Here is a 21,728-nt window from a genome sequence, read left to right as displayed (position 1 = left end):
CCCCAACCCCACTCCAGCCTATCACCCTCACCTTGACCTCCTTCCAGCTATCGCATTTCCAACGCCCCTCCCCCAAGTCCCTCCTCCCTACCTTTTATCTTAACCTGCTGGACACACTTTCCTCATTCCTGAAGAAGGGCTCATGCCCGAAACGTCGATTCTCCTGCTCTTTGGATGCTGCCTGACCTGCTGCACTTTTCCAGCAACACATTTTCAGCTCATGCTAAATTGTCCATGGTATTCAGGGATGTGTAGGTTAGGTGCATCAGTCAGGGGTAAATGTAGAGTAATAAGGTAGGGGAATGAGTCTGGGTGGGTTACTGTTTGGAGAGCCAGTGTGGACTTGTTGGGCTAAAGGGTCTGTTTCCATACTGTAGGAATTCTATGAACAATCCTGACCCCAACCAACCCAGCCAGTCCTAAACTGCCTGACACAGTTCAGACCTTACAAACATGTGAACAAGGAACAAGAGTATGCTACTCATCCCTTCATATGAACTGTGCCACTCAGTAAGATTATGGCTGTTGTGATTTATCCTTCTAACCACCCATGGCTCATGCATTGTTCTTGCTTTTGTTATATACATAACATTTTCTTACTTCTTGAAGTTTACTAAGTATAGTCTCCCTGACTTAATTGTTCAAGTTCCAGGAAACTCAGACATCTGGCTCAATCTTGGTTACTTGAATGCCAAATTTTGGGCATCCAACCTGTAACTACGTAAACATGGATTATTTTTTCTATCAATATCAACATTCAAATGCAAAATATCTTTACCATACAAGTAAGGAGTTAAAACCTGCATTCACTTTATATCTCTTTAAGTAATATAGAATGGTGTACTTTAGAATGGATTGTAAAACATGAAAAATAATAAAATGTCTAAACGTTCCTTCCTTCGGAGTTCAAGGTTTTATATCAATTTTATTAAATGTTACTTAAAGTTGCCCTGCTTTGGAATTCAAATCTTTTAAAAAAAACGTAACTCCATGATGTTCAAATTGAGAGTTCAATCCAGTGTTGAACAGCTTTGTAAACAAATACAGGAATATTTATTTTGCATTACTTTTAGTTTTTTGTTTGTCTCAATATATTGCAGTGAAATTATTTGCAAACTAGTCATTTTAGATTAAACATACCAGGATGCACTCTACTTTCAGATGGTTTGAAGCAGTGTTTACTCATTGTTCACTCGTTGTTCTAGACCATGCATGTCAATGATTTATAATAAAGAATTTATGTACATGGAACATGAAGTCATTTGAAAAGGCGTACTATTCCCAAGTTAAAGCTCCTTATCTTTCTTTTGTCTTAAATTTGTCTGGCATTGAAGTTTTAAAAATTGCAAATGTCCTAACAATGAATATAATATTGTTTCTGCCATTTATCAACTCCATATAGTGAGGTTTTCAGAAGTTACAATCAGACGTACCTGGAAATTACTTATAAGCATGACTCTCATTATTAGTATTTTCAGAAATAATTTTAGATTTCTAACACATTCTACATTATAATTTGAACAAGAAATCCATCTCTCCATTCTGCACTGAGCTCTTAACCTGAGCTGGACAAGGTTAGAACAATTCGTTTGTTGTGTGGATGCGCCAGCTCAGTTGGTTGTATAAGCTGCTGCTCATGATGCAGTTTGCTGCCACCTTCCGCTTTAAGTATAGCAAGCTAAAAGGTTTGTTTAGCATTGCATGGCAGAGGAAAACCATTTGTTAATCTAACAAGAAGCGTTTGTTTTAGTTAACAAGATATAGTTACGTTATCAAATCATTACAAGTTGCATTTTTATGATAGACATTGCTGCAGAGACTATGAAGAGGACCCACAGTTAAGTCTCTTTCAGTTGTGATCCTAAGCTTTTCCACCCAAATATCTATATGAATTTATCATGGTGCTAAGGGCATTCCTTAGTATTAACACTTTCAGACTCAAGTACAACATCTCACTCGAACATTTTCTCTAATTATTAATATTATTCACTTGTATATGGAATTATATACGTCAATATGTCATCTACCCCCAAGTCTCTGACTTTACAATTTCAGGTAAGAGGTTCTGTTAAGAGGTGATGGATATATTCCATGAAGGGTTATATGAGTGTGAGTTGTGGTATAAATATTGGGAGCTGGTAATCAATGGTGTGTAATTTATGGAGTGTAGTTAACTGAATTAAACCTCTCACTAAATGTTTAGAAAATATTTATCTTCTAGCACATGTCAGAGAGGTAGAAATGAATTGTAGCACCAAACTGAGATATTAATATTCAGTATTGCTTCTGGGACAAAGCTAATACTGTTTTAGAAATTAATTGGACAAATTATGTATTGGTCACATTTAGCATTTATGTTTGCCAATCATTTCTCTTTGTCTAGGTTTGATGTATTCCCATCTGATATGCTTCCTGTTAATGCTCCGACACAATTGGATAGGCTGCCAGATGAGGACAGAGAAAACATAGCCATGGAAAGGTATCTTACTATTGCATTACTTAGTCAGCAGCTTTTCATCTACACAAGGTAATTCACATGCAGCTAATCAAATCAGCTGGAGATGCGCTTTTGAATGATTACTGAAGAGACCATGACATTATTTGCCATGAAAAATTGCTAGTAGGCTCTGGGTGAACAAAAACCTGTGTATATGTCAAGAGGAGCATGAGAAAATTTTATATTTAGTTATTGTAATAATTAGCATGGCATAATTGTTTGCTATTACAGAACCTGAGTATTGCTAAGAAAAGAGACATATTGTCAAAACATTTTATCTTTCGTTCATCAGGACAAAATGCAAGAATGCCAAATCTAAATGCAATACTAACTTATAGTGCATGAGTGGGTTACAAGAGTATCATAAATATTACTATTTCTTTGAATATAAACCATGAGCTGTCTTCTTTCAAGCTCCTTGCAGCACTGGTTCATGGGAAAAGTGTGGATTCTCAAGCCTTGTTCGTGAAAGATAAACCTTACTTAAAGTCAGTCCTTCTAGGATAGCATTGAAACAAGTGTCAGTGTAAGCCCATAAATCCCATTCTCCATTCCCTAATGCTCAGTACAATCCCACTTCAGCAGTATCTCACAGAGGTACTGTATTAAAAACTAGGTTAAAATCTAGACCAATTAAGTTAGCTGGCACAAAGTTTAGACATGCTTGAACATGCAGTTTTAGATAGACTAGATGTAATTGTTAACAGCCTTGATTAATATTGTGATGACGAGTAAATAGCTTCTGAGTTGTGTTTTTTGGCAGAAGAAAAATAGATTACTGTATTATGAAGGAAATGGGTTAGAATTTCAAACAATTAAAATGGAATAAACTGGCAGAGATATCTTTCAACTATTAGTCTTTCAAATTTTATTAATAAAATAGTAGACTGTAGGAAGTCAACATATGGATTGTTTTCATTGAAACTTAGAAGAGTGAGGAGTCATTTGTTTGAAGTGTACGAGATCTTAAATAATCTTTATGAGGTGAACATGGAAAGCATCTTCTCTTGTAGGTCAGTCCAGAACTATAAAGCACACTTTTGAAATTAGAGGTTGTCCTTTTAGAGCAGAGATAAGGGGAACATTTTTCTCTCAGAGGGTTGGGTAAGCTTGGAACTCATTGCCTCAGGAGGTGGTGGATATATTGGGCAACTGAAGGCAGGAACATGGGGGAAGAGCAGGTGGATGTAAATGGTTGCATGATGATATATCTTAGAATATGTCCAGCCAGAGTTGGCAACTCTCATTAATTGAAAAAGCTGTTATGAACCACAGCATTTTGTTTCAATGATATTTCATCTCCATTTTCTGAAATAAAAAACAAACTAACACTTCATATGTCACAAGATCGCAGATTCCACTTTTCCGTTATAACTTTACTGCTCATTGTATAATGGTAAGACCAATCTCCATTAAAAACCTTATTTATTTCCATTTGTACACTGGTTCTACCAATGGATGGTTTCAGCCAAAAAAGTGGATTTTAAAATTGCAAATGAACCTCAAGTGTGGGAGATCTTGTTCATACCCAGATATACACACAGGAAAATAGACAATTTTTCAAAGTGCCACATCTCACCATCTTCAATGATGATTGATGGTGTATCAATGGGTGCCATGCAGCTTGCAGTTGACAGACATTTCTATCAATCTTCTGTTGTCATCCAGACACTGATTCCTTTCCGCTCTCCAGTGAAATTGATTCCTTACATTCCAAAGGACTGGTTTGTACTGAGAATTACTTGCCACTTACTATTTCCTCTTCCCAGTAAACACAATTCTGCAGCCTGACTACCAGCTATGTACAAATCAGCACAAAGTAAACGGCATCATTATTTCTCAGGCTCTTAGCTCCAAACATACACTGAAGGTTAGAAGATAGAGCTCACCTAGAGCCATGTGCAAGCATAGCTTCACACCACACATCTGTAGAGTTCCTCTTAGTCATTCTGTCATAGGCGTAGGCTATTCAGCTCATCAACCCTGCCTGACCATTTAGTACAACCAAGGCTGACTGAACACTTCAATGTTTCTTGCTTACCTCATCTCCATAAACCTGTATGCCACTGGTAATTAGAAAGTCAAGAATCTCTATCTTAAACATACTCAAAAGACTAAGCCTTCTGCAGTAGAGAATATCAGAGGTTCCCTGAGTACCTGAGAATAGGTGCAATGATCTAACCTGTTAGTCCCTATAAGTATTTTGTAGATTTCAATGAGATCAACTCTCATTCTTCAAAGCTCTAGGGAGTACAGGTCCAGTTTGGCCAATTTCTCTTCATAGAACAGACCAGCCATCCCAGGAACAAGTCTAGTGAAGCTCTGTTGCACTCCATCTATGGCAATTATATGTTTTCTGACATAACGAGACTAAAACTACACATTGTGCTGTAAGTGCAGTCTAACCAAGCTCTTACGGTTCGAGCAAGACTTCACTACTCCTGTACTGAAATCCTTTTGAAATAAAGACTAATGCTCCATTGTCCTTCCTAATAGCTTGCTATACCTGCATTTTAGCAATCAATGACTTATCAACAAGGAAACCTTGGTCCCTTTGTACATATACATTTTCTCACCTTAGTTTTTTTACGAAATATACTGTACATCTGTTCCAAAGTGGTTGATCTCACATTTTTCCACATCATATTCTATCTACTATGTTCTTGCCATTTGCTAAGCTTATCCAAATCCTTCTGAAGCTGCTTTATATCTTCCTCACAGCACATATTCCCATTTGTACCATCTATAAATTTGAAAATACTACATTTGGTCCCAGTTTCCAAATCATTGATATATATTTGCGAACAGTTGGTTCCTAAGTATTGACCTTTGTGATAGATACAGCCTGCCAACACAAGGATGGCCCACTTATTCATGTTCTCACTTTTCTGTCTATTAGCCAATCATTAGTCCATGCTAGAATATTACCTCATATCCCGTGCTTTAATCTTTCTGTCTTTTCTAAGACCAGTCAGGTCTTAGGTAAACAACCAGAAACTATTTTCATCCAGCTCCAGATGCTAATAAGAAGGCATTCCAATTCTCAGGTGATAGTGCAGTATTTTTGGATGAGGTTTTTGAGTTTGAGTGGGGTGTTGCCAAAAGTAAAAGGAAGACAAAATGTGGGGCAAAGGGTTGGGACCTCAGGGGGAGAATTTGAAGAAGCAAAATGAGGACATCAAAACAATTTGGGTAAAGAACATCTGGGCATCTGAAAATCAGGAAACGTAATGAAAATCTGTGATAATCTGGAAAAACTGGAAGTCTGGTCACCCAAATCAAAATTCAATTTGTCATTTAAGGGCTAAATATCAGCATAAATGAATTAAATCAAAATACCTATTAAGTGTTCAGATGCTGACTAATGCTATGAATGCTGTAGTTTGTTCTGTGCTCAAAATATTGTTCCATATACATTTAATTGAGCTTTGAAAGTGTGCCTCAAGTAATTTAAATTAAATACTTCACTCAAATAAGGATACATTTCATTTTTAAAATATTGATTCTTTTATCTCCCAGAAACAGAAGGTTTTAATTCTAATTTATATTTGCATTGAAAAATATCTGCATAGTATTGAAAAGCAGGATATCAGAAGCAGTTAAACTCTTAGAATATCACGGAATTGGTTAAATGACTTTCATAAAAAATTCCTAACCTGTGGCCTGCTATTAATAGCACACCTGAATTACAAAGTATAGAAATAAAAATAGAAACCAAATAAAATTAGATTTTTGCTGTGTTAAAATATATGGTATTTGTGATAATGTTGTGGCTTGCTTCATAGTTCTGAAGAAGTTGGCCTAACACCAGAAATGTTGGAAGCTGAATTCACAATGATTAAAAGTCCATTACAATTACCAGAGAGTCCAAAGGATGAAACATTAAAAGACGATGGGTAGGTACTTTATGCTACATGTTATCTGACAACTGTTCACACATTGAAATGTTCACATCTTTAACTTTGGAAGAAATGTTCAAGGTATCACTTGATTTAGGCAGGGAAAGACAAGTAGGTGAATTGGATGGACCTCCTACTTTCATGCATATTAATGGAAATGAAAACCAGGCATTATGTCTAGTGAACAGCTGTTCCGATATTGTCAGTATACTGGTTTTGTGGAGTTACCCTCCATATCTTCTGGAAACTTTATGCTGAGACTTCAAGCAGGCTAGCAATAAACTATTTCGCAAGAAATAATTGCTACTGTCATTGTGTGCAATAATTTTCAAAATTGCTCATAATATCACCTTTAAAATGAGACTTATTCTTCCTCTATGATAGCTTGAACTGAGTGTAAATAATCCAGAGAGAGTGATGAGAAAAGACATTTATTGAAATGATGTGATGCAAGGGAGGATGCTTCAATGAGAGAGATATTAGAGAAAATGGGATTCTTCATTATAGCAAAGGTCAAGACAGAGTTGATAGAATGTGTGACAATAAAAATGGACATCATTGCATCCGTTTTTCAGGCATGGGCCTAATAATGGCAAATAAGTGACCCAGCAGCTTCCGTGTGACCCTGAATTCATAGACTGATGTACTACAAGCTCTAATTACGTTAAGGATCTCAATTTCATGTAATCTGAAACTACTGGAAGTACTTGGCTGGTTGGCAGCATTTTGGGGGGAGAAAAACAGGGCCAGTGCTTCTGGTCAATTACCTTTCATGAGCACATGCAGCATCAACCACTCTGTTCTGATCAGAGGAGGATTTAAAATTTTTACCACCATAAGTTGTCAAATGTCAAATATATATGGTGAACTGTCTAGTTAGCTAATTGCTCAAAGTTCTTTTAAACTGGCATCAATTCTTGCCTAGAATTACCAGGGCGGTACTGGTCTCAGTGATAGATTCTTTCTTGAAATAGAAATCAGGATCCTGTGACATGATATTAATAGGGCCCTCAATCACCTATGGGACTAAACCAAGTAAGCTTTAGAGAGTCCTTACTAAAATGTCTCCCATAAGTGATAATGTCCGCCTTTATGAACAGAAGTCTGGTTGATGTAGCCAATAACTCAGCCCTGCACTACATCCAGCCCAATAAACATACAGCGCAAAATTCATGTTTTGTCTACTTCCACTTCAGTGGGTGTGGGCAGTTTGTAAATCGTTATTCACATGCCCAAATAACAATATGATTTTTTTCATTTCCTGTCTCATATTACAGTCCCTTTGCATTAAATGCTAACTATCAGACAATTTACTTTCCTAATTTATTGCATTTCCTGGTAACTTTTTATGTTTCATTTATAAGGACACTAAAACTCTCTAGATATCAACATTTAACAGTCTCTCAACTTGTAAAAATGTTCCATTGAAAGTGGATGATTTCCCAGTTTGCTGCGTTATATTCCATTGTCTTTCACAGGTTCTTAACAAGACTATATCTCTTTGCAGCCTTCTTTATTGATCCTTGTAACACTTCACTAGTTACATCTAGACATTCCAATTATGAATATTTATTCCTAATTTCTATTTTCAGTTTGTTACTCAATATCCAATCCATGTTAACATGTTACTTCTGATCCTTCCAGCCCTCTTTCTCATTATGGCTGATACAGATTTAGAGTAATATCTATTCTTTTACTCAGATGAGTAAATCATACAATTTTGTCAGGAGTAGCAGTGTGTATCAATATGATGTCTCTTTTGTGAATTGATTGTTGTGTAAGGTTTTCATTTTTTATTGTGTATCAGATGTCAGCTTGTACCATATCTTGTGTAAATGTCCATAAGCATTGTGGAATATCAAAGTCTTCCTCCATTCCTTCACAATGTGTTTATTTCACTTACTGTGAGCAGCATTTGGCTTTCCAAGAATCATTAGGGTTGAAGTTGCGTTGACAGATCACAGAGACATGGCTGCAAGCAGATCAGGGCTGGGAACTAAATGCTCAGAGATACATAACCTAATGAAAGGACAAGCAGATGAGACAGGATTGTCTAATTAGTAACAAATGAAATGAAATCAATAGCAAGAAGTAATTTAGAGTGGGAAGGTGTAGCCAGAACATGTGTGGATAGAGCTGAGGGATTGAAAAGGAAATAAGACCCTGATGGAGTTGTGTACAGGCCACCTAGCAGTAGTAGGACATTAGGGAAGAAAATAAATAGAAAATAGATAAGGCACATAAGGAAGGCACTAGTACAATAATCATAGGAGACTTCAATATACAGGTGGACTGGTCTGAAGGTGGATACATCAAAGAGACTGAATGGACTACACCCCCAGAGTTCTGGATGAGAAAGCTAAGGAAATTTTAGAGGTGTTGATTGTGATCTTTCAAGAATTTCTGAGTCAGGAAGGGACCCAAAGGGCTGGAAAATGGCTAATGTAGCACCCTGTTTCAGAAGGGAGGGAGAGAAAGAAGATAGGAAATTATAGACTGGTTAGCCTGACCTTGGTCATTAGTAAGATTTTAGAGTCCATTATTAAGGATGAGATTGCAGAGTACTTGGAAGTACATGGTTAAATAGGGTTGAGTCAACATGGCTTAGTCAAGGAGAGGTCATGGCTGACAAAGTTGTTTGATTTCATTGAGGAGGTAATGGGCAGGTTAGACAAAGAAGAGCCAATAGACATGATCTATTTAGTTTTCCAGAAGGCCTTTGATAAGATGCTACAAAGGAGACTGCTGAATAAGAGAAGAACCCGTGGGTTAAGGGCAAGATTCTGTATGTATACAGCATTGGTTGACTGGCAGAAAACAGAGAGGAGCGATTAAGGGAAATTTCTAAGGATGGCAACAGGTGACTAGTTGAGTTCTTAGGGGTCCATTTGAGACCACAAATATTCATGTTATACATTAGCGATGTGGATGAAGGAACTGAGCATTTTTGCAGATGACACAAAGATAGGTAAAGGGACAGTTAGTATTGAGGCAGCAGGGATGCTACAGAAGGACTGGACAGGCTAGGAGAATGGCAGTTGGAATACAGTATGAGGTAATGCACTTGGGAAGGAAGAATAAAGATATTGTCTATTTTCTAAGTGGAGAACAGCTCTGGAAATTTGATGCAGAAAGGGACTTGGAAGTCCTAGATTTGGATTCCCTTAAGGTTAACATGCATGTTCAGTTGGCAGTTAGGAAGACAAGTGCAATGTTAGCATTCATTTCAAGAGAGCAAGTACATAAGTGCAGAAATGTACTACTGAGGCTGTATGAGGCTCTGGTCAAATTGCATATGGAATATTGTGAGTAGTTTTGGGACCCTACATCTAAGAAAGGTTTAGCTGGCATTGTAGGGGATCCAGAGGAGGTTTACAAAAATGATCCCAGAGATGTACAGTTTGTCGTAGAAGGGGCAGTTGAGGACTATGAATCTGTACTTGATGCAGTTTAGAAGGATACAGGTGGATCTGATTGAAACTTACAGATTACTGAGATGCCTGGATCGAGTGAATGTGGAGAAGTTGTTTGCACTAGAAGGAGAGAACCTAATGGCATGGCCTCATGGTGAAGGAACAGACTGTAAAATTGAAATGAGGTGGAATTTCTTCAGCCAGAGGGTGGTTAAATTTTGGAACTCATTGCCACAGAAGGCTGGGAGGCCAAGTCATTGAATATATGTAAGACAGAGATAGATAGGTTCTTAATTGATAACAAGATCAACAGTTACTGATAGAAGGCATGAGAACTGGGTTGAGAAACATGATTGACTGGCAGAGCAGAGTCAATGACCTAATTCTGCTCCTGTGTCTTTTAGTCTTATGGCTGTATAATAGACTTGATCAGAAAGGGATATCCATGATTTCAGGAAGCATTTATGGCCATTGTTGAGGTATTATTGAATGAGAAGGTATCAATTTTCTGGACTTGCTATCAGATTACAACATTGCTGTGAATGGATTGAGTACAATAACCAATGTGGTGGGTTTTTAAAAATTGTTACTTAGCCAAATCAACTTGTTCAGAGATGTGATTACACACTTCCAGAGAAGGTGGGACTTGAACCCAAGTCTCTCAGTCCAAGGGTAGGGACATTACACCTGTGTCACAAGAGGGCCCTTAATGTGCTGGGGTTAACATGAAGGTTCCAATTATGCATTGTATTTTTGTATTTAATTAGACATCAACAAATTAATTGTGACTACGGATATTTCATTCCAATGCACGTAATTCAGTGTGGAGTCACAAGGGATTACTCTTGTTTGTCACCTCATTAAAAAACTTCTGAAAACCTAAATATAGTCCACACACTGCTTTCTTCTCATGTACCCTGCTAGCTACAACCTCAAAATACACAAATTAGTCAAATATGATTTTCCTTTTATAAAACATTGTTGACTGTCTAATCATGTTAAATTTTCCTGAGTGCTCTGTACCACACTGTTCCTAACTCATTTTGGTTTATTTTCTTCACTGAGGTTAGGCTAACTGGCCAATAGCTTGTAGTTTACTCTCATTGTCTTGAAAAGATTACTATTTTCGCAAACAAAGGATGAAATCTTCTTCTTCTCATGGAACCAGGAAGCATTATAGGCTGGGGAAACGATCAAACTAAAGCATTCAGTCCTCATGGGTTTGAAGAAAAGTTGAACTTCCCATCAGCAAGATTCTGCCAACCAAAGTATGATGTAAAGCATTGGCGAACAATCAAAAATACCACTGGCACTGCAGCTAACTATAAATATCGGAGAAACAATTTTGGAGGTGACTGAGGATATCATGGGCAGGTATCACTCACGTATGCTGGCTCTTCCAAGAAGACCTATGTCAGTGTCGATTGGGAGGCAATCCAAAGCTGACTGGCACAGGAAGGCACTTCGGCACTGAACTTTTGCGCCAGCGATTCTTTCGTGGAAATGTGTGGAATATTGCAGTCTGCCACTTGCAAATGCATCAGGGTGGTGGCTAATGTCCTGCACAAGTGAAAGAAATTGTTCAATTCATAACAGACTGATAGCCAAACAGCCAGTGCTGTGCGATTTGTTACCATTGGAAGATTTCTACAGGTGAATGGGCAATTGATTGCAGACAAGTGGTGCTGAGAGCTTCCTATGAACAGCCAGCAGCATTCATAAACCTAAAGGGCCTTTACTTGCTGAGCGTACAACTGGTTTGTGAGCTTTGTGCCCTTAAAGCTTCTTAATCTTTGCAACCTGTTGAGGTTGCAGAGTTGAGTTGCAGGCAGACTGTGAACAGTGGTGCTGAGAGCTTCCTATGAACAGCCAGCAGCATTCATAAACCTAAAGGGCCTTTACTTGCTGAGCGTACAACTGGTTTGTGAGCGCTGGAAACAAATCGTTCACATGTATGTGCACTACCCAATCAACTGTCACAATTTGTACATCTTCACTAATGCTTCAATGCCAAAAGTGTTTTCTTCATCTCATCAATGTCAATGGTGGTTCTTGGTTGACAGCAATTACCAACAAAAGGCCTGGCTCATAATATTTTCCTGCTTATCTTTGCAACATCCGAAAATTTGGTCCCCATGCCTTCATTCGCCACCCCTATGCCATTGATATAAATTGAAAACATTGAGGACCCTCACTTGTTGCATCCTGCCAATTTGAAAAAGACCCATTTATGCCACTGCCTTTTTTCTGCTAGCCAACCAATTGTTTGAGTATGCTTGAACCTTACATTGCTCACACCCCATATTGTAAACTATCTTGCACAATGACCCTGTTCATCTCAGTGGCATCTGGCACTTGGAAGGAAAACTGCTGCAGACATATTTGTGTCATAGATTAGAATCTGCATGCACACATCATTTTAAAAAGGAGTTACTTATGTCTCTGAGACATTCCCCAAATGGGAACTTTGTTTTTCAAAGACCTCTGTCATGCAGACACCAGAAATTCATTGTTATTTATTCACTCACATACTGACTTTGTGCCCTTAAAGCTTCTTAATCTTTGCAACCCTGTTGAGGTTGCAGAGTTGAGTTGCAGGCAGACTGTGAACACTGCTGTGGGAGATGTCCCTGGCCCAAGGGCTCTGGCTGCTGAGGATTTTCTGCACAAGTGCTTGTGGAAATGAGGTCATTGGCAGAGGGGTCAAGCACCCTTGGAGGCCATAGGAGGAAACAGCCCAATTTGTGCCTGATAACACACCCCGAGTCCTTGAGAAGGCCTACCTCCTTCCAGAAGGAGGCTTCACCGTTCTCTCTCACTTAACCACTGCTGCAGTAATGGGGATTTGCTTCTTAGTGACAAGGAATATCCACAGAAGATCTGGTTAGTAACATCAGTACAAGATCCTTAAAATGCAGCAGTGGAGAGGAACAGTGGTGTTCTTACCTTAATAAGGGCAATAATGGAGCAGACTATTGGATTGCTAAAGATGAGTTTCTACTGGTTAGACTACTTGGGTGGAATGATTAGATTAGATTCCCTACAGTGTGGTAACAGGTCCTTCGACCCAACAAGCCCACACCGACCCTTGGAAGAATAACCCACCCAGACCCACTTCCCTTTGACTAATGGACCTAACACTATAGGCAATTTAGCATGGCCAATTCACCTGACCTGCACATCTTTGGAATTTGGGAGGAAACTTGAGTACCAGAGGAAACACACGCAGGCACAAGGAGAATGTACAAACTCCACACAGACAGTAGCCTGAGGCTGGAATCAAACCCAGGTCCCTGGTGCTGTGAGGCAATAGTGCTAACCACTAAGCCAACGTGCCACCGCAATGTTGCAGTACTTTCCATAAATAGTGTCCAGAATTATTGTAGTCTGCTGCACCCTGCACAACTTTGTGCTAAGTGGAGAAGAATTTCAAGGGAGTACAGGTCCAAGCACATGTACAGTAACACTGTGCATTCATTTGGTCCTTGCTCTCCAAGGTTATCAATGGAGGCAGCCAAGTCTTTGCATGCCAGAGCCTTGACAGCAGTCAGAACTTTGGCACTACTCCTCTACCTTTTGTCATAGGCTGAAAATGTACTCTAAAAGTCTCTGCCAGATAGAGAATGCTGGAGAAACTCAGCAGGTCTGGTAGCATGTGTGGAGAGAGAAACATAATTAACATTGTCCAGTCTGACTTCTTCAGAAATCCACAGTGTTTTGTCTTTAGTCTGTGGCAAATGTTCCTTTGCTTATCATTTCAACAGATCTGTTATGGCTGAACCCACGCATAGATTCAGCTTCGTCTCCAGCAGTCCCCTGAACGTCAGAGACCTCAGATGTCACATCCTCTGTTAACTATGGACACAACTCTGTAATATGCTCCCCAGAGTGTGTCGCTGACCCAAGCCTCTGCCTTGGTTTAGGATACAGGCTAGTAGCATGGCAGTGCTTCCTATTAGGGTTCTAAGTCATCTCCCTAGAGCTGGTTTGTGATAGCGCCAAGCAAAGTCAGGCTTTTTAATGTTTTAATTGCTGCAATATCCTGCAGTGAAGGACGAAATAGTTATGCACAAACCCTTTTCTCAACAGTGTTTCACTGTATATCCACACACCAGACTGGAGACATCTCCACTAGATGGCTGTGACATTCTGCTCTCTCCATCAATATAGTTCTATCTCTGTCTTCATCAACAAGTCCTGATGCCTTCTCATCAGCTAATGTATATTCCAATATTCAAGACTCCTCCTCATGGTGTCTTGGAAAGCTCTAACCTATTATGATCAGTTTTCTCCTACAGTCAGATAGAATTGTCATCCCAATGAGTGCATGAGTACTTTATGAGTAAGCGTGCCAACTCAGCGCCTGATCCCTCTCCAGTAAGTGTTTGACACCCTTCATTGTCTTGCAACTAGTCAAGCATTCAACCATGAAGTGGTTTCCACATATGTCCACACATGATCCAAATGGAGTACGACCCAAGCTGCTGTCTGACAGTTCCTAGCCCATTTTTACACTGTCTATGGTGGAATCTTGTTGGCATGTCATTAGTCTCATCTGGCAGCCAGAGAAAAGTGAGAGACCATTGCTGTCTCTTTTCACAGAGGCCCACTGAGCCACAAACCAGTGAAGCAGTGCCAAGGCCAGAGATGAAACATTCCCTGGAATTAAGACTTGCACACAGCAATGCTGCAGAGGAGGCCAGAGTTTCTGTATTACAGAGTAAGCTAGGCCACAGGTAAATGATATTGGAGTTTTAGGGCTGGGTGCTCAGTGTAGGTATTATGAGGAGTGTAGGACAGGGACTTGAACAGAATAAAAAGCATATAAAGGTGGCTGTCAGCAGGCTTACCATTCACCACGTCTAGTGTTTCAATCAAACACTGACTGCCTTTAATAAGGTGAACAATACACCCCATTCCCATCTCACTCCCTAAAGGTCAAAGGTCAGTCCCATGGTCAACCATGGGTATTCTCGCAGGACAATTCCAGCAATTCCAGCAAAGGCAAAAAGGCAGTAGGGTTTAGGTACACCCCTGCCTGCCTAAGTTAATGCCCTATCAGCCTCCATGCACATCACTAGCAACAGCAGAAGATTCTGTCCAAAGTCTCTGATATATAATTAGTTTGGGTTGTTTGCTCCATTATCTTAAAGGATTTTAGGTTTCAAAATAAAACAGAACAAAGTAATTTATTTTCCTTGAAGTTATTGTAAAGTAGGCAATATTCTCACTAAGTTTTAAGCCAACATATATTGAAGGAAGATTTCCTTATAATGCACTTTTTTGAAATTGGCTCAGTTATATTTCTAAGTCATTCCGGAGATGTAGCTGTTGACAAGACAGCATTTGTTGCCCATCTCTAATTGGGAAGTTAGTGATGAGACATCTTATTTAACTGCTGAGTCCCCAGTACACCCACAGTGCCATGAGGATGGTAGTTCCAAGACTTTAACCCAGCAGCAATGAAGAAACAATGATGTAGTTCAAGTCAGGATGATGTAAGGCTTAAATAGGAAATTGCTTCCCATAGTCTACTGCCCTTGACCTAGTAGTCATTAGAGATCATAGATTTGAAAGGGACTGATGGAAGATCCTTGGAGAGTCACTCAGTGCATTTAGGAGTAAGCACTCAGTACTATGTGTCAGTAGAAAAAGGAGTGAGTATGAAAGGGGATGGATGCCAAAAATGCATGCTGTCTTTTTTTTTGGATTGTGTTGAGCTTCTTGAATGCTGTTCAAGTTTTTTCCAATTCAGGCAAATGGAGAGTATTTCGCCACACTCCTGACTCAAGGTTTGAATATGGTGGCGAGGACTTGGAGGTGTTATTTGCTGCAGAATTCTCAGCCTCTAACCTGATCTTTCAGCTACAGCATTTATATAGCTGGTTCAGTTTGGTTTCTGGTCGATGAAACTCCCAGATTTATTGATAGAGAGGAAATCAGTGATGGTGATGCCATCAAATGTCATGGGAAGTACATTAAATTCTGTCTTATTTAAGATAGTCATTATTATGCCTGGCACTTGTGTGGTATTACCCATCAGTATGAGAAAGCTTCTATGTGCCAGTGACATTAGAGAATTTTACTAGTGAATATAGAACCTCATTATTTGAATTGCAACCAGTAGCAAAGATTACTGGTGGATGAAGAGTTGGAGTAGAAGGGAGGGTTTTAGATTCCCAGACCACTAATATCATTTTTGGAGAAGTTAGGATCCATATAAGTCCAACGTATTGTATCTGCATTGGCTTGCTATTGTGGTTGGTCAGACTTAAACTCATTTGGCAAGGGGATGAGATGGGATGAGAAGTGGAGGTACATTAGCTGGTAATGCACAAACAAGTAAAGAAGAAGAACCAAGTTAATCAAGAAAGCAGTGCAAATATAGTCAAGCTAAAGCAAAAGGTAGCATCACAAGGCTGGATGGCATTTAATTTTAATGCAAAGAGTCTTTCAAGGAGGCTGATGAGTTGTGAGTGTTGATCAATGGGTAGAGATAAAGTATTATTGCTAGCATGGAGACATAGTTAAGGAATGGACAGTACTGGCAGCTCAATACTGCAGGGAATTGAATCTTTAGGTGAGGTGGGAATTGTAATAGAGGAGATGATATCTACATTGATCAAAAAGTCAATTATTGCAGTAAAGAGGTTTGATATTTGAAAGGTTTCTCAAATGGGTCCTTATGAGTAGAGCCATGAGTAGGGCAAAAGACAGGAAATTAGAGGCCAATTAGCCTGACCTTGGTCGTTGGTAAGATTTTGGAGTCCATTGTGAAGGATGAGATTTCCAAATACTTGAAAGTGCATGTTAAAAAGGGTGAAGTCAGCATGGTTTCATGAAGGGGAGGTCATGCCTGACAAATCTGTTAGAATGCTTTGAGGAGGTAACAAGCATGTTAGACCAAGGAGAGCCAATGGATGTTATCTAACTGGACTTCCAGAAGGCCTTTGACAAGGGACCACATAGGAGACTGCTGAGTAAGATAGAGACCCATGATGTCAGAGGCAAGGTACTAGTAAAAATAAAGGATTGGCAGTCTGGCTGAAAGCGGGGCATGTGGATAAAAGGATCCTTGTCAGAATGGTAGCTGGTGACTGGTGGTGTTCCACAAGGGTCAGTGTTGGGACCACAACTTTTCACTTTATACATGAATGATGAAGATGAGGGAACTGAGGGCATTTTAGCCAGGTTTGCAGATGATACAAAGATAGGTTAAGGGATAGGTAATATTAAGGAGGCGGGGAGAATGCAGAAGGATTTTTACAGGTTAGGAGAGTGGTCAAGGAAGTAGCAGCTGGGATACAATGTGGGAAACTGTGAGGTCATGTATTTTGGTAGGAAGAATAGAGGCATGGATTATTTTCTAAATGGGGAGAAAATTCCGAAATCTGAAGTGCAAAGAGACTTAGGAGTTCTAGTCCAGGATTCTTTAAAGGTAAACTTGCAGACAGAGTCAGTAGTTAGGAAGGCAAATACAATGTTGCCATTTATTTCAAGAGGACTATAATATTAAAGAAGGGATGTACTCATGAGGCTTTATAAAGCTCTGGTCAGACCACATTTAGAGTATTGTGAGCAATTTTAGGTCCCATATCTTAGGAAGGATGTACTGGCCCTGGCGGGGGTCCAGAGGAGGTACACAAGAATGTTCGCAAGAATGAAAAACTTAACATATGAGGAACATTTGCTTACTCTGGGTCTATACTCGATGGAGTTTAGAAAGATAAGGGGGATCTAATCAAAATTTACAGAATACTGAATGGCTTGTACAGAATGGATGTTGGGAAGATGTTTCCATTGGTAGGAGATACTAAGATCCAAGGGCACAACTTTACAATAAAAAGAAGACCCTTTAATATAGAGATAAGGAGAAAGCTCTTCAGCCACAGTACAGTGAATCTATGGAATTCATTGTCAAAGAAGGTTGTGGAGGTCAGGTCATTGAGTAGATTTAAGATTGAGATGGATAGGTTCTTGATTGTCAAGGGGATCAAGGGTTATGGGAGAAAGTGGGAGAATGGAGTTGAGAAGCTTATCGGTCATGAGTAAATGGCGGAGTAAACTCGATGGACTGAATGGCCTAATTTCTGCTCCTTTGTCTTAGAGGCAGCAGTCACTTTGCTGGGAGTGTACTATATATAGACCCCCAAATAGTCATAGAGAGATAAAAAGATGCATAAGTAACAAATCTCAGAAGTATTAAAAAATTATAGTGTAATAATAGGGGATTTCAACCTGCCTGATATTAACTAGGATAGACAAAGCAGTTAGAGGAGACAGAGTTCTTATAATGCATCCAACATTTGTCCAGTTCTGAGGAAGAGTCACTGGACCTGGAACATTAACTCTGATTTCTCTGCACAGATGCTACTGGACCTGCTGAGCTTTACCAGCAATTTCTGTTTTTGTATACGTGAAATTTGACTTTATTAGTCAAGAGATTGAATATAAGAGGAAAGAGGTTATGATGTAGCTGCATGTAACATTAGTTAGGCCACAGCTGGGGTACTGTGTGCATTTCTGTTCACTACACTGTAAGAAGGATGTGATTGCACTGAGAGGGTGCAGAAGAGATTCCTCAGGATGTTGCCTGGACTGGAGTGGATTCAGCTAAGCTGGGGTTGTTTGAGATTTCACTTTCTTTAAGAAGTTTTAGAAATAATATTAATCACAAATCTGTCTTATTTTCTTTCAGTGAGCCATTGAAGGCTAATCTTTCACAAATGTCTTTTACTGATGAGATCGTTACAAGGTAAATATTGCATGAACAGTTGGTAACTAATTGTCCTTTGTCTGAAATATCTAAGATCTGCACACAGCTGTTGCTTTTATATTTTCCTGCAAATTTTTAACCAGTTCAACAATGGAAGTTGAGTCCTCATATTGCAACTTGTTTCACCTGTAAAACATGATATGTACAGCACTGTCACCCATAGCCAGGATATTCAAACTATTAAAAAAAAATGTTTTAATTGCCGATTTAAAATTGTTTCAGGGCTCTATGGCTCACAATCTTATCATTAGAAGAGAGAATATCAAAGAATAAAATGAGATTCAAAGAACACACAAATTTAGGGATTAATAATAAAACTCATGATTTATTTAAACACATCACTGAAACTCAAGTCATCAAACACAGAAATGAAAACATTTTGGGCAATTAACATAATTATTAAGAACCTGAATAATTACATAAAGAACATTTAGTTAAACTAATAGACAAAATCATATTCACAAATCAAACAATTTACATTCTCTCCCAATTTGTTCTCTGTCAATAGTAGTCAAAAAAAATGACAAAATACTGCTGGCTTGCCTTTCATTGCCTAATGGCTCAGAGGTTTCCAAGCCAACGAGTAAGCTTAGGATACCACATGATTTGCATATTCTGAATAACCCTTTATTGAATATTTGAAATATTACATCGACCATGATGTGAAACATTTCAGTCAAAGCCAGCAATCCATGCTTTTATATTCCAATCAGATGCATAAACATTTTCAACTTAATTTTTTTCATAAGACAATCAGTTACAATTTCTCAATCCCATTAATACAACTGTAAGAAAGAGTCTGATTTCAATCCCTTCTGATTTATGGACAGAAAGAAAGAAATGCTATGGATCTAAGCTTCAGAAATGAACACCATGACTGATTTCCTCAGGGAATGCCTAAAGTGCCAATTTGGTAACTGCTGACCTCTGCATTCCAAAGATTGGCACTTCATCAAAACAGGCATTAAACCCTGAAGCATGATGCTGCTTTGAATAGTCTAAGGGAGAAACAATGGGCTGGATTTACCACATTCACGAGGAAAGGGATGGTAGATGGAGATGGGGTTTTGGAAGTTTCTGTAAAATTATAAGAGGAGGCATATGGTACAAGACCTGTCATCATCTCATTGCCATGCCATTTAGCCAGCAGTGCTAGAGAGATGATTGCATTCCCATCTGAGGCTAAATTGAACCACTTAAGTAAACAAGTAAGGGCCACTTTCTCCCATTGCTGGCAGGTAGGCCCTCCTTGGTTCAAGGAGGGGGACTTGCAGGCAACAGTGGCAGCCCCATGACAATTGTCCCCTTCCCTCATAAACTACCCAAACTGCCCCTACCAAGTTGGGGTCTACCTGACTGGCCCCAGTGCTCCCAAATCCCAATTATCTGGTTAGGAGGGTTGCATGCTTCCTTAAAATACACTTTCTCCAGGTGTAGTCCCAGCAGTGGCTGCTTTTCCCAGTGCCACCACTGAGCTACCAACTGGCATTCACTCCTGGGGATAGACAATTGTCCTTTGAAGACATCTTAAAAAAATAAATGAATTTATTCAGGTTCTTAATAATTATGTTAATTTCCCAAAATGTTTTCATTTCTGTGCTTGATGATTTGAGTTTCAGCGATGTGTTTAAATAAATCATGACTTTTATTAATAATCTCTAAATTGGTGTGTTCTTTAAATCTCGTTTTATTCTTTGATATTCTCTCTTCTAATGAAAGATTGTGAGCCATAGAGCCCTGAAACAATTTTAAATTGGCAATTAAAGCAATTTAACGATCTCTTTTAATAGTTTGAAAATCCTGGCTATGGGTGACAGTGCTGTACATACAATGTTTTACAGGTGAAACAAGTTGCAATATGAGGACTGAACTTCCATTGTTGAACTAATCAATGAGGCTACAACAGGTTGAAAGGGAACACCAAGCTTCTCATTGGAGACTTCCTAGACCTGTAATTTATTTTCATTCATCTCTTTGCACTGGCGTTGAGCTCACGATTTCAGGCTCAATGTAAGCCAGGATTTCTCTGTATATAATTAACTCAGTTATGAAAAGAAACTTTCAAATTGAGCAATCCAAGACCTTGTTGCTGAAACAGAAAACTTAATCAATTAAATAAATGCTAACTCATGTGTGTTGTCTAAACGCAAGTTAATTACTCAGACACAAAATGCAACTATTACTATGGTTACACAATGATTTTGGGGAAGCTTGTTTCCTGCAGGTTTAGCTTCTGAAACAAAAACAGAAAATGACGGAGAAACTCAGCAGGTCTGGCAGCATTTGTGGGAAGAAAGCAGAGTTAATATTTCAAGTCTGGTAACTCTTCTTCAGAACTGTTAGTAGCTAGGAAAAGGTGATGTTCATGCTGAAGCCAAATTCAGGGTGGGGGGAATGTGGAGAGGGTCACAACAGGGAATGGGAGAAGTGAGCAGATAGGTGGAGATGGAACACAGAGAAAGAGAGAGATCATAGAGGAGGGTAGACAAGGAAATTAGAGGTAGCAGGCCATTTGGAAATAAAAGCTGAATAAATGATAATTGTGATAGACATAGGATAGGTCAGATGTCAGAGGTAGTTTCTTTACTCAGAGAGTAGTAGGGGCATGGAACGCTCTGCCTGCAACACTAGTAGACTCGCTAACTTTAAGGCCATTTAAATGGTCATTGTATAGACATATGGACAAGAATGGAATAGTATAGGTTCGATTGGTTTCACAGGTTGGCGCAACATCAAGGGCTGAAGGGCCTGTTCTGCGCTGTAATGTTCTATGTTCTGTAATAAGCACTAAGAGTAGGTCAGAATTGATGAGTTGAACTGAGAGGAACACAAATAATGTGATAATGGGCCTCAGCATATCTGATATTCAGCAGGTCACAGCACAGGAAGTCAAGGGCAGCCTCTTATACCAGATCAGGTATTGGTTCACAGATTAGAGTGGTGCTGGAAAAGCACAGCAGGTCAGGCAGCATCCGAGGAACAGGAAAATCGATTCTTCGGGCAAAAGCCCTTCATCAAGAATAGAGGCAGGGTGTCTGCAGAGTGGAGAGATAAATGAGAGGAGGTTGGGGGTGGGGGCGGGGAGAAAGTAGCATAGAGTACAATAGGTGAATGGGAGTGGGGATGGAGGTGATAGGTCAGAG

At 39.2% G+C, this 21,728-nt stretch overlaps 1 protein-coding gene across 2 annotated transcripts in view; it reads left to right on the top strand.

Annotated features, from left to right (window-relative positions):
- Window positions 1-21,728, top strand: part of cfap221 (cilia and flagella associated protein 221) — a 263,534-nt gene that overhangs the window by 235,311 nt on the left and 6,495 nt on the right. For both annotated transcript variants that reach the window (XM_043693986.1, XM_043693987.1), the window contains 3 exons: window positions 2,384-2,479; window positions 6,283-6,393; window positions 18,508-18,564. In XM_043693986.1, the coding sequence (XP_043549921.1) occupies window positions 2,384-2,479; window positions 6,283-6,393; window positions 18,508-18,564 (264 nt within the window). The remainder of the gene's footprint in view (window positions 1-2,383; window positions 2,480-6,282; window positions 6,394-18,507; window positions 18,565-21,728) is intronic.

The sequence above is a fragment of the Chiloscyllium plagiosum genome, chromosome 7 (genome assembly GCF_004010195.1).
Source record: "Chiloscyllium plagiosum isolate BGI_BamShark_2017 chromosome 7, ASM401019v2, whole genome shotgun sequence".
NCBI classification, from domain to species: domain Eukaryota; kingdom Metazoa; phylum Chordata; class Chondrichthyes; order Orectolobiformes; family Hemiscylliidae; genus Chiloscyllium; species Chiloscyllium plagiosum.
This window is presented reverse-complemented; position numbering and strand designations above follow the sequence as displayed.